The following is a 14,549-nucleotide window of genomic DNA, read 5'->3' as shown; positions in this document are numbered from 1 at the left end:
GTTGGTCATGAAATGCCATCTGAAGTTGAAGAAATTGAAGAAAGGAAAGAATGCAAAAAGATGGGATCTAGACAAGTTGAAAGAAAAGAGTGTGAGGGATTGTTTCAAGGAACATGTTGCACAACGACTAAATGAAAAGGCTGAAGGAAACACTATAGAGGAAGAGTGGAGAGTCATGAAAAATGAAGTCAGTAGGGCTGCTGAAGAAATGTTAGGAAGGAAGAAAAGATCAACTAAGAATCAGTGGATAACTCAGGAGATACTAGACCTGATTGATGAACGACGAAAATACAAGAATGCTAGAAATGAAGAAGGCAGAAAAGAATACAGGCGATTAAAGAATGAAGTGGATAGAAAGTGCAAGGTAGCTAAAGAAGAATGGCTGAAGGAGAAGTGCAAGGATGTCGAAGGCTGTATGGTCCTGGGAAAGGTAGATGCTGCATACAGGAAAATCAAGGAAACCTTTGGAGAAAGAAAATCTAGGTCCATGAATATTAAGAGCTCAAATGGAAAGCCACTTCTAGGGAAAGAAGACAAAGCAGAAAGATGGCAGGAGCATATCCAACAGTTGTATCTAGGTAAAGATGTAGATAATTTGGTTCTGGAACATGAAGAGTCTGTTGATGCTGATGAAATGGGAGGCCCAATTTTGAGGTCGGAGTTTGACAGAGCTGTGAGTGACCTAAATAGGAACAAGGCACCTGGAATTGATGATATTCCCTCTGAATTACTGACTGCCTTAGGAGAAACCAGCATGGCAAGGTTATTTCATTTAGTGTGCAAGATGTATGAGACAGGAGAAGTCCCATCCGATTTTCAGCAGAATGTTGTTATACCTATTCCCAAGAAAGCCGGTGCTGACAGGTGTGAAAACTACTGCACCATTAGTTTAGTATCTCATGCCTGCAAAATTTTAACATGTATTATTTACAGAAGAATGGAAAAACAAGTTGAAGCTGAGTTGGGAGAAGATCAATTTGGCTTCAGAAGAAATGTAGGAACACGTGAAGCAATCCTGACTTTACGTCTGATCTTAGAGGATCGAATCAAGAAGGACAAGCCCACGTACATGGCATTCGTAGATCTAGAAAAGGCATTCGATAATGTTGATTGGACCAAGCTATTTATGATTCTGAAGATGATAGGGATCAGATACCGAGAACGAAGAATTATCTACAATCTGTATAAAAATCAGTCTGCAGTGATAAGAATCGAGGGCTTTGAAAAAGAAGCAGCAATCCAGAAAGGAGTGAGGCAAGGCTGCAGTTTGTCCCCTCTCCTTTTCAATGTTTACATAGAACAGGCAGTAAAGGAAATCAAAGAGAAATTTGGAAAGGGAATCACAGTCCAAGGAGAGGAAATCAAAACCTTGAGATTTGCCGATGATATTGTTATTTTATCTGAGACTGCAGAAGATCTCGAGAAGTTGCTGAATGGTATGGATGAAGTCTTGGGTAAGGAGTACAAGATGAAAATAAATAAGTCCAAAACAAAAGTAATGGAGTGCAGTCGAACGAAGGCAGGTGATGTAGGGAATATTAGATTAGGAAATGAAGTCTTAAAGGAAGTAGATGAATATTGTTACTTGGGTAGTAAAATAACTAACGATGGCAGAAGTAAAGAGGACACAAAATGAAGACTAGCACAAGCAAGGAAGAGCTTTCTTAAGAAAAGAAATTTGCTCACTTCAAACATTGATATCAGAATTAGAAAGATGTTTTTGAAGACTTTCGTGTGGAGCGTGGCATTGTATGGAAGTGAAACATGGACGATAACTAGCTCAGAAAGAAAGAGAATAGAAGATTTTGAAATGTGGTGTTACAGAAGAATGCTGAAGTTGAGATGGATAGATCGAATCACGAATGAAGAGATACTGAATCGAATTGGTGAGAGGAGATCGATTTGGCTAAATTTGACGAGAAGAAGAGATAGAATGATAGGACACATCTTAAGACACCCAGGACTTGTTCAGTTGGTTTTTGAAGGAAGTGCAGGTGGTAAGAACGGTAGGGGTAGACCAAGGTATGAATATGACAAGCAGATTAGAGCAGATGTAGGATGCAATAGTTACGTAGAAATGAAAAGGTTAGCACAGGATAGGGTGGCATGGAGAGCTGCATCAAACCAGTCTATGGACTGATGACTCAAACAACAACATTATTCCCTAAATCATTTACGTATATTAAGAAGAGTAACGGACCGATTATACTACCCCGTGCGATTCCCTTACAAACTTTCTCTTCCTGCGATATATTATTTCCTAAATTGACTTTCTGAACCCTTGAATTTAGAAATGTTTTTATCCAACATGTAACCCTTATGTCCAATCCTATTCCCTCCAATTTCTTTAATAATATTCCATGTTCCACTCTATCAAAGGCTTTGGAAAGGACTATGGCTATGCAATCTAACTGGCCTCCCATATCCAATTGATCTGATATGTCTTGCTGAAATCCCACCAGTTGTGCCTCACAAGAAAAGTTCTTTCTATATCCATACTGGCTCCTCGTGAACCAATTTTTATCATCACATATTCCTCTGATGTACTTTGATATTAAACTCTCCAGTATTTTACAAACTATACTGGTCAGGCTGATTGGTCTGTAGTTCTCTGGTTTCCTTTTATCACCCTTTCCTTTATAAATTGGTATTATTATAGATTCATTCCATTCCTTTGGTATTACACTATTATTTATGACATAGTCAAAGAGAAATTTTAAATAAGGCACTATGTACCAACCCATTGTCTTTAACACCTCCCCAGTAATTTGATCACTTTCTGCTGCTTTTCCTTGCTGAAGCAAATCAAACATCAAAATCAAAATCTCTTTATTTGCAAATGAGGTGTCTACCTCGGTGGCAAATGGTACACTAAAATACATTATTGTCAAGCACTAAATTTTAAATTAACAAGAGAAGAATTTTTTTTTTTTCTAGAATACAATAATATACTATTTATGCTAATAATTTTTTTCTATTAAACAAACAGATCATCCTTAATAACTTTATATTGTTTACAAATTTCTACTTATAATATCTCCTATACTTACAAACATAGTCAACTCATATACAGTATGTGGAATTACTTCAAATAATACTATGCAACTGGTATAATATTAAAATTTACATTGCATTTATTTACTTTTTTTTTTTTTACTCATTTTTGAACCTAAGTAGCATAACGACCTGCTGCGTCTTAACCAGAGCCCCTTTTGCCACCACTTTTCAAAGTTCCTGAAGGGCCTTCACAGCTACCGTAGCGGTTCCAGGGCCCTCGAAGTCCCCACTGTACTTCACCCCTACAGGCAGTCCCCTACTTTGGCTGTCCAAACTCCATGGACCAGGGGATGGAATTAATTTTTTTTTAACACCCATTTTTTAAAATTTACAATAGCCTGCACTGGTCGAATGCCCTCTAACATTTCATTTATTTTCCCTGTTGCTGTTTATTCTCTTCTTGAATACCTGTACAGATTTTGGAAAGGGATCAAACACTACCCCTGGTAAACTGTTCCACTCCTTCACGCTCTTCCCAATGAATGAAAATTTACCCCAGTCGCTTCTGCTAAAATTCCTTTTAATTTTATACTTGTGGTCAGTTCTGCCAATATAATTATTTTCCAACTGAAGACTCTCACGGATTTCTCCCCATGTTTCTTCTCCTGTATAGGCTCTATATAATCCAATAAGTCTAGTTTTCTCCCTTACTTAAAGTTCCCCACCCAAGTTCCTCTAACATTTCTGATACACTACTGTTTCTCCTGAAATCCCCTGTTACAAATCTTGCTGCTTTCCTCTGCACACTATATATTTCTTTTATTAGGTATTCTTGGTGAGGATCTCAAACACTGTTTGCATATTCCAATAATGGACGAACCATGCTTAAGTAACTTTTTTCTTTTAATTCTTTGTTGCATCCTTTAAGTAGACTCATTATGACATGTAACGATCTGTATGCTTTCCCAACAATGTCATCAACATGACCCTTCCACTGTAAATTACTTTCAAATCTCACACCTAAGTATTTGCACTTGCCTTCTTTGGGGATAACTACCTCATCCAAAGTATATTCAAATTCAGTTTTAAAACTCCTGTTTGTAAATGTTGTAACAGTTGATTTGCCTCCATTAACCTTCATATTATTTTCTTCAACCCACTGTTGGATACTTTCAAGGTCCCTTTGTAATTCTGAACAATCCTCAATGTTATTTATTTCCCTATAAACAATTATATCATCCGCATACAATCTTATTTTTGATGTTATATTGTTCCCTAAATCATTTGTGTATATTAAGAAAAGTAACGGACCGATTATACTACCCTGTGCGATTCCCTTCCAAACATTCTCTTCCTGTGATACGTTATTTCCTACTTTGACTTTCTGAACCCTTGAATTTAGAAATGTTCCTATCCAACATATAACCCTTACGTCCAATCCTATTCCCTCCAATTTCTTTAATAATATTCCATGTTCCACTCTATCAAAGGCTTTGGAAAGATCTATGGCTATGCAATCTAACTGGCCTCCTGAATCCAACTGATCTGATATGTCCTGCTGAAATCCCACCAGTTGTGCCTCACAAGAAAATTTCTTTCTAAATCCATACTGGCTCCTAATGAACCAATTTTTATCATCACATATTCCTCTGATGTACTTTGCTATTAAACTCTCCAGTATTTTACAAACTATACTAGTCAGGCTGATTGGTCTGTAGTTCTCTGGTTTCCTTTTATTACCCTTCCCTTTATAAATTGGTATTATTATAGATTCCTTCCATTCCTCTGGTATTACACTATTATTTATGACATAGTCAAAGAGAAATTTTAAATAAGGCGCTATGTACCACCCCATTGTCTTTAATACCTCCCCCGTAATTTGATCACTTCCTGCTGCTTTTCCTTGCTGAAGCAGTTGGATTTCTCTGAAAATATCTTCATTTGTGAATGAGAAGCTTGTTGTTTCCCTATGTGTCTCTCCCTCTCTATCTTCTGTTACTGTTTCCAACTCCTGTCAATCTTCTACTGAATCTCTGAATTCCCTACTAAATAGATTTGCTTTCTCAGTATCTGTTGAATAGTGTTCACCCCCTTCTCCCACCATTGTAGGAATTTGGATTCCTTTTCCTTTTTGATTCCTGATATATGAATACAGCTTTTTCCATTTCCCTTTGTGGTCATTACCCTCTTGAAGTATACCATTCATATAATTATCTTTTGCTTCTTTTTTCACTCTATTCAGTTCCCTCATTAGCTGTTTTCTAGTTTCTCTATTCTCCCTATCCTCTTTGATTTTCCTGTTTACTATTCTACATTTTCTTTTTAAGTTTCTTATTTCCCTTGTATAATAAACAGGGTCTGAGGTCATTTTACCCTTCTTAACAGGTACAAATCTCTTCTCTCCTTCCCAAATGATTCCTTTCAATTTAGCCCAAAGTGTATCCACATTACCCCCTTCACTTATCCAACAACTGAATTGTGATTTAAGGTAAGTCCCAAATTCATCAACTTTAGTTTTTCTGTATAATTTCTTGTCTTGTGTGACCCTCTTATTAAGCACTTTTGGTACAAGTCCTACATCCATTATTACAGCCTTATGGTCACCTATTCCTTCAATTACCTCAGTTTTATCAACAATTTCCCGTGGTTTAACCAAGAATACATCTAGCAAGTTGTTGAGACGAGTTGGTTCTTGCACTACTTGTGTAAATCCTCCCTCCCAAATTAACTTATTTGCCAGTTTCTGTTCATGGGCTTCACTTGCAGCTCCATTCCATTCAACTTCAGGCAAGTTTAGATCTCCCCCAATTATTACCATATCATTATTATTGTTTTTATGGGTATAATCTATTATTTTCTCAAATATTTCCATGTCTCTTTCCTCTCTTCCAGGCCTATATGTTCCTATAATTCCCACCTCCTTCATATTATCACAAACTATTATCCCTAATATTTCATCCCTTTCATCGGTAAACCATTCATGTGAACAATAAGTTTCCTTCACCAGAATAAACACCCCACCCTTTTTATCTCCTCGGACTCTACGACAGACTGTATACCCTTCTGGAAATACTTCTCTATTACCCACCCCTTCTCTCAACCATGATTCTACTCCTATCACCATATCAGTCTCATAAGATTCCATCAATGTACTGAATTTTATTTGTTTATTTACTACACTCTGACAGTTTACCAAGAGCAATCTCAGACCCCCTTCCTCCCTAAAACTTGACTGTTGTAATTGGGTAACATTTTACTCATGAGTTGAGAACGTCCCTGGAACCCAGATCTTTGTACATAGATCTTGATTTAAGGATCTGGGTTTTTTGGCAAGTTTCCCTGTATATGCCAATTTAGTGGTATGGGTTTTCTTAAGTGCATATTAGTTTGCAAATCTCTGTTGATAATTGTAGCAATTTGTCTACAGAGAGCAGAGAGTTTCTTTTCCATTACCATTCAGATGTAACCCATGCCTAGTGAACATTTGCCTACCAAGACCTAAAGTATCTACTACATAGACATTTCTAAAACTCTTACTTAATCTCTTGATTTTTATATTTACATCATGTACAGCTTTGTTCACACACGAGTCTTCTATAAGGTCATACCTGGGTGGCACATTAACTACAATTACTTTTGAGTCAGATAGTTTTGAAATCTTACCTCTGAGGGTCATAATTAGTACTTCACCTTCATTTGCAGCAATGTCATTGTATCACTCACTCACTTTTTTTTTTTCTTTTTTTTTTTTGCTAGGGGCTTTACGTCGCACCGACACAGATAGGTCTTATGGCGACGATGGGATAGGAAAGGCCTAGGAGTTGGAAGGAAGCGGCCGTGGCCTTAATTAAGGTACAGCCCCAGCATTTGCCTGGTGTGAAAATGGGAAACCACGGAAAACCATCTTCAGGGCTGCCGATAGTGGGATTCGAACCTACTATCTCCCGGATGCAAGCTCACAGCCGCGCGCCTCTACGCGCACGGCCAACTCGCCCGGTGTGTACCACTCACAATCACCACGTAGTTGTCCTTTTCTAACACAGGATCACAATTTGAAAGGACGTCTTCAGTTTTGGCACCTGGTTTTATTAGTCCTAAAACCTCAGTCTCTGGATTATGCAGCTCATCCTTGATGCCTTCTGCCATACCCCGCCCTTGACTGTCTGCGTAGAGATGAATTTTTGGCGATCTTGACTTCCGGTTGGTTTTCTTCTTCTGTAGGTTACCTCCACTGGATTTAAAATTATTCGGAAAACTTGATGTGTCTTCTTCTGGAACTTGTTGCAATAACTGAAATCTATTTTGGCACTGCAAAGAGTTTTTCCCGGTTTTAAGTTGTACGTAGTTTCTCCCATATGTTTAACATTAGGCCTAAAATGGCTACGCGTCACTTCTGTCCACGGCGACCTTTTTTTTTCTCCACTGTCTTCCTTATCTTCCAGTTTCTTTATTCTGTCCTTTAAACTTTCATTTTCAAGTTTCAGAGCACATAAGTCTTCTTGTAGCACTCCTAAAATCTTAAGCATAGATTCGTAAGTCTCTCTTTCTTGTTGTTCTACCTCACTATCAGTTTGTTTACACTCGGGACACAGCCACACACTTTCTTCAATATCAGACATATTTACAATATTTGCACAACGAAAATAGTACCATTCATCACACTTACGACACAGAATCCCATTTTTAACTACTCTTCTGCATTTGCCACATTTTTCATTGCATCTTACACCATTATCCACCACGGATATCACAGACTCACACACAGTAGTCGCCATCTTGAACTGCAAGATCCTATATATTTCCTCTAAATGTATACATGTTCAACCCTTGTCTCCTTTCCCTACGGGGTTTGGGTATGAAGTGAGATAACGTAGCGAGTTTTTACGACCGGATATCTTTCATGACGTCAACCTAATGAAATGAAATGTCGTATGGCTTTTAGTGCCGGAATATCCCAGGAGGGGTTCGGCTTGCCAGGTGCAGTTGGATTTCTCTGAAAATATCTTCATTTGTGAATGAGAAGCTTCTTGTTTCCCTATGTGTCTCTCCCTCTCTATCTTCTGTTTCGGTTTCCAACTCCTGACAATCATCTACTGAATCACTGAATTCCCCACTAAATAGGTTTGCTTTTTCAGTATCTGTTAAATAGTGTTCACCCCCTTCTCCCACCATTGTAGGAATTTGGATTCCTTTTCCTTTTTGATTCCTGATATACGAATACAGCTTTTTCCATTTCCCTTTGTGGACATTACCCTCTTGAAGTATGCCATTCATATAATTATCTTTTGCTTCCTTTTTCACTCTATTCAATTCCCTCATTAGCTGTTTTCTAGTTTCTCTACTCTCCCTATCCTCTTTGATTTTCCTGTTTACTATTCTACATTTTCTTTTTAATTTTCTTATTTCCCTTGTATAATAAACAGGGTCTGAGGTCATTTTACCCTTCTTAACAGGTACAAATCTCTTCTCTCCTTCCCAAATGATTCCTTCAAATCTAGCCCAAAGTGTATCCACATTACTCCCTCCACTTATCCAACAACTGAATTGTGATTTAAGGAAAGTCCCAAATTCATCAACTAGTTTTTCTGTACAATTTCTTGTCTTGTGTGACCCTCTTATTAAGCCTTTTTGGTACCAGTCCTACATCCATTATTACAGCCTTATGGTCACCTATTCCTTCAATTACCTCAGTTTTATCAACAATTTCCAGTGGTTTAACCAAGAATACATCTAGTAAGTTATGGAGACGAGTCGGTTCTTGTACTACCTGTGTAAATCCTCCCTCCCAAAGTAACTTATTTGCCAGTTTCTGTTCATGGGCTTCACTTACAGCTCCATTCCATTCAACTTCAGGCAAGTTTAGATCTCCCCCGATTATTACCATATCATTATGGTAATGGTGGAGAGAAAGGCAGCGATGGAGGTCCTTGATTCAGAACCCGATCCGGGAAGCAGGAAATGGGAAATTAAATTGATGATGAGTAAAGATGTAAAGAAAAAGTCATATAAGTCAATGGTAAGACATTAATTAGAGTATCAAATCACTATTGATCTGCATTTAGTGCTGAAATTTGTCTAACCTCACCTCACCATAATTACTCAATTTGAGAAATGGAAAAGATCCAAATGAAAGCAGTGCAATTTGTTCCTGGTGATTTTTTACAAAACTGTAGTGTTGGGAAAATTTTGCAAACTTTAGACTAGGAAGACTTGGGAGTAAGGAGGTGAGCAGCTTGACTATGTATGCGATAGGTCCTTAGCTAACAGTGGAGAAATGGTGTGGATGAATAGCTTGAATGAAGTTTTTAAAAGTAAGGAAGATCACATTATGAAGATAAAGTTGGATTTCAAGAGAACAAGTTAGGCCAAATATTTGTTTATGGGAAGAGAAATTGGGGACTGGAATAATTTACCAATGGAGATATTATATAAATTTCCAACTTCTTTGAAATCATGAAAGAAAAGACCAGGTAAAGAATTTATAAAGAATCTGCCTCATGGATAACAGCCCTAAATGCAGATTAATTAATGAATTAATTATTTACTTTTTAAAACTTGTTGCTTGTTTGTTCATTTGTTCATTTCTTTGTTTGCAACACCACCTTCAAAATAATCTTCTTGGGTAAAGAGTTACACACTGCCATTAGCTGCTGTTATTTAAAGTAGACCTATATCATGGAGTAATTAATGTCCATGAGTATTCTTTCAGAGTGAAAAAGGATGGTCAAATGATATATTTGTTTATGTTTTAGGGTGTCACTTGGCCAGCAATGCATAGTATTTCAGCTCACTGGATTCCCAAGACAGAACGCAGCAAGTTTATGACTTCATATCATGGTATGTCAAAAACTCTTAGAGAACATTTTTGTTACAGTATGTGGAAAACTAATTTTCTATCTTCCTTCTTGTAAAAATATTGAAATAAAATTTAGCAGTCCACAGAATAAAAATAAAATAATAGAAAAGAAAAAATGGAAACAAATACTATACAGTGTGCCATACCTGTAATGGAAAGGAACAAGTGACATTTCTTTATTTATTTATTTACATACAGGAAAAATATATTTCTCCATTTCAGTTCATTAATGATATGAGAAACCATTCTGACACAGGCACAGTCCATTTCTGTATAAATCCCATAAGTCAGCATATGTGGATAGGGTGATATGTGAAAGAATCATTTAAGAAAAGGCTAGGAAAACAACAGACAGGGAATCTGCCACCTGGGCGACTGCCCTAAATGCAGATCAGTAGTGACTGACTGATTGATATGGGGAAGTCCTCTGTTCTCTGTTTTACTTACTGCGCTGATGGGATAAAAGTACCTCATGAGGATCCCTGAAAGTACCTTGGTTTATAAGGGAAGATCTTAATTGGGGTAATCACATTAACGAGGTTGTAAATAAATGTTATAGATCTCTTCACATGTCAATGAGGGTATTTAGGGGTTGTAGTAAGGATGTAAAGCAGAGAGCATATAACTAACTGGTAAGACGCCAACAAGAGTACGGTTCCAATGTATGAGAACATCACCAGGATTACTTGATTTGAGAACTGGAAAAGATCCAGAAGAAAGCAGCATGATTTGTTCTGGGCGATTTCTGACAAAAAGATAGTGTTATGAAAATGTTGGAAATTTTGGGCTGGGAAGACTTGGAAAGCAGACAAGCTGTTCGACTAAGTGGTATGTTCTGAGCTATCAGTGAAGAGTTGGAGTGGAATGACATTAACAAGCAAATAAGCTTGAGTGGAGTTTTAAAAAGTAGAAAGGAAAGGATATGAAGGTAAAGTTGGAATTCAAGAGGACAAAGTGGAACAAATATTCATTTATAGGAAGAGGAATTAATAAACTGGTGTCCTCATCCTGAGGTGGTTCAACTCTTTTCAGGTACACCCCCAATGGAGGTAGTTGTGGGTATCATTTTAACCATATACCAGCCCTCTTGCCATTCTTAAATCTCCGGCAGTATCGGGAATCGAACCCAGGACTCCGAGGATGGCAGTTAATAATGCCAACCATTATGCTATGGAGGCAGACAGGAAGAGGAATTAGAGAATAAAATAATTTACCAAGGAAGATATTCAATATATTTCCAACTTCTTTGAAATCATTTTAAAAAAAGACTATGTAAACTTAATGGTAGGAATTCTACCACCTTGGCGACAGCCCTAAATGCAGATCAGTGGTGATTGATTGATTGATTGATTGATTGATTGATTGATTGATTGATTGATTGATTGATTGATTGATTGATTGATTGATTGATTGATTGATTGATTGATTGATTGATTGATTGATTGATTGATTGATTGATTGATTGATTGATTGATTGATTGATTGATTGATTGGGACAATGAACTACATATTGGAAGAAACCTAATAGGCTATAGGATAAACACAAGGAAAGGTCGGTGTGGGAAAAGGGAGCAACAAAAAGATGAGTCAAGGACAAACATGATTACACAAAAGGACAAGGACTTTATCCACAGAAACAAGCTCATTAGGGGATGATAAGAAACAGATGTAGAAGAAATTAGATTCTTCACTATCTTTGATTTTCAGTCATTGGGGAGTATGATGATGTCTTCCAAATGAATCACGGTCACCAGTTATAGGCTCTTAGAGGCTCCAGCTGCGTAGGATTTTGCCATAGGACTGATGAGGAGAGAGCCCATCCATATTGCATTATTTATATTAACCTGCTGAGTTCCCTGTTTCTTCAATCCCAAGGACACTACTAGTGAATATCAACGCAACAGTCCATAAATTCCTAACTTCAACAATACACCTGCCAAAATCATCAACCCTGAGATAGAGGCTTCAACATGAGCTAAAAATAAAATATAGACCTGAAACAACTAATTATAAAACTTAACACAATAGACGTAACTATTAAAGAACAAATTCAAAAACTTAATAAGTCCATAATATAAAATATCACAACCAAGCTAGTAACTCAAATTACTATAATCTCCAGATAAAACACATCCAAACAAAAAGCAAAAGCTATAAAATACATCAAGGACTGAACCACCCATCAATATCATTTGTCATCTACCGTGCTGATCGTCCTGGTCAAGGTCACAGTGGTATCGCCATAGGCATCAGACGAATGTATACAGTCATTCAGCATTATTTTAATTTTCCCAATAACTTTTCCGAATACCTTATTTTAGAAGTACTTACCCCTCATAAATCAATTACTATTGCTACTATCTATCTTACTTCCAGCCTATCAGCCCCTTCTGATTTTATTAAACACATTGATTCTATAATTATCAATTATATAATTTTAGTTAATTTAAATTTTACCTCTTATACACCACTTCAATCTCTCGAATTTACTGATTTATGTAATCATCTCCGGGGCATACGATATCCTTTCCCCTTTCACACCTTACCTGCCAACCAATCCATCCCTGATGTCCTCTTCCTTTCTCCTTCCTTGCCTCTTCACCTACCATTCAACAGCTCATTCCTCTTCGTAATGATCATGCCCCTGCTCTCCTTACCATTCCCGGAATTATTCCTCGATCTTGCCTTTCCCCCCCTTGCCCTCCCCCTACCCGCGGCTTCTCTCATACTAACTGGAATAATTATAGAACCACCATCACTGACCTTCTCCAAGGCTCCCCACCTCAATCCCGCCCTTCAGTCTCTCATTGATACCATTGAATGAGCTATTATAGTTTCCAATAAACTCCATATTCCCCGTCACTCCTACCACCCTACTAAACCTCCCATCCCTCCCAAGGCATTACGTCTACTTAAACTTGCTCATGAATATTACAACTCATATGTCCGTACCAAAGACTTGACTACATTACAACAACACAGACGAACACTACATCATGCCCGTTCTTATATCAAAGCTATAAAACGTAAACTTTGGACCGATAAATGTAACGACTTAGCTGACTATCGTGAACCTAGAAAATTCTGGACCAATTTTCGCCAACTAACTAAAACCAATAAATCCCTTCCTACCTACCCCATACTACACTCTCCTACACATCCCCGCACCGACAAGGATAAAGCTGACATTTTTGCGGACTACTATCGGACAGTCTTCTCTCACTCTTCCAATCCCGACTTCATTCATCCTGACGAACATGTTGTTAATCAATTATCTCATCCTGACCTCCCTGAACTTCAACCCTCCTTTCTACATTTCCCCAAGTTGATTATACTCACCCCTTAAATGCTCCTACCACCCCTACCTATATCATTAATTTTTTGAAACACAGGAAAAATACCTCCCCTGGCTCCGATCACATTTCCTATCGTCATATTCAAGAAGCCCCTCCTATCGTTATTAACCTCCTTAGCACTATCTATACATTTATCCTCTACACAGGCGCTTATCCCGCTCATTGGGGTAAGGCCACTCTTCTTCTTTTTCTAAAACCAAATAAACCTCCCTCGGATGTTCATTCCTACCACTCCATCTCCTTACTCCCAGTCCTTAGTAAGATTCTAGAAGGAATTTTAAGTAGAAGAATTACTTCCTATCTTGATTCATTAGGTCTTCTCCACTCATCTCAAGCTGGCTTCTGCCCCCATCATTCCACTCATGATCATCTCTTTCATATCTCCGCCTCTCTCCATTCATACCTCCGTCCTCATAAAACTGCCATCTCAGTATGCCTAGATGTCAACCGAGCCTTTGACTCGGTCTGGCATCCTGGGCTACTCTATAAACTTCGCCATCTCCCGCTCCCTCTCACTCTCATTCGTTTTATATTTAAGTATCTCAGATATCACAGGCACAAATTAACATTCACAGAACACTTTCCTATCCCTTCTCTCTAACCGCGGGCGTAGCCCAAGGATCGCCACTTTCCCCTCTTCTTTACATTTTATATACCCATGACATTTCTCACCCTGACCCTCCCCTCCGTCTTTATCAATACGCCGATGACCTTGCTATCCTAGCCCTCACTCCTACTACTAAAACACTAACAAAACATCTACAGACATATCTTTCTACTCTTGAAACCTGGTTCAGTTCATGGCATATCTCTGTTAACCCCTCCAAAACCCAACTAATTGTTTTCCATAAAAAATCCCGTATTTGTAAATCCCGGAACCGTATCCACTTAACCATGTATAACACCTCCCTCACAGAGACTAACTTACTAACCTACCTTGGCATTAAATTCCAAAATAATCTCAAATGGAATTACCATATCAATCATATCTATAAATGTTCCCTCCACCGTTTCTGTGCCCTACGTCTTCTAACTGGCCGTACGTGAGGTCTCCGACCGCCCTAAGTTCTCCAGGTTTACAAATCCTTCATCCGTCCGATCGTCACATATGGTTCACTGACCTGGTTCACAGCTGACAGCAGACTCTACACACAATTACTAAAACTGGATAGACATGCTCTACGTATTGCCTACCGCCTTCCCTTCGATACCCCATCTGCCAACTTTCTCCCTCTGTATTCTTTTCCTAGTATTTTGACACACATTCATGATCTCCATCTCAAATATCTCAAAACTGGTCACACCACCCATAATCCCTTCGTCCTAGAAGCCCTAGCCCT

At 38.1% G+C, this 14,549-nt stretch overlaps 1 protein-coding gene across 6 annotated transcripts in view; it reads left to right on the top strand.

The window, feature by feature from the left end:
* The window catches only part of LOC136881228 (sialin), a 227,372-nt gene that overhangs the window by 88,167 nt on the left and 124,656 nt on the right, over positions 1-14,549 (top strand). For all 6 annotated transcript variants that reach the window (XR_011018734.1, XR_010861007.2, XM_067153983.2 and 3 more), the window contains exon 4: positions 9,750-9,834. Coding sequence is in view for 4 of the 6 variants with exons in the window: in XM_067153983.2 (XP_067010084.2) it covers positions 9,750-9,834 (85 nt within the window). In the remaining 2 variants the exon portion in view is untranslated. The remainder of the gene's footprint in view (positions 1-9,749; positions 9,835-14,549) is intronic.

This window comes from Anabrus simplex, chromosome 1 (genome assembly GCF_040414725.1).
Source record: "Anabrus simplex isolate iqAnaSimp1 chromosome 1, ASM4041472v1, whole genome shotgun sequence".
Taxonomy (NCBI): Eukaryota; Metazoa; Arthropoda; class Insecta; order Orthoptera; family Tettigoniidae; genus Anabrus; species Anabrus simplex.
The sequence above is the reverse complement of the archived record's forward strand: the minus strand, read 5'-3'. Positions and strand labels throughout refer to the sequence as shown.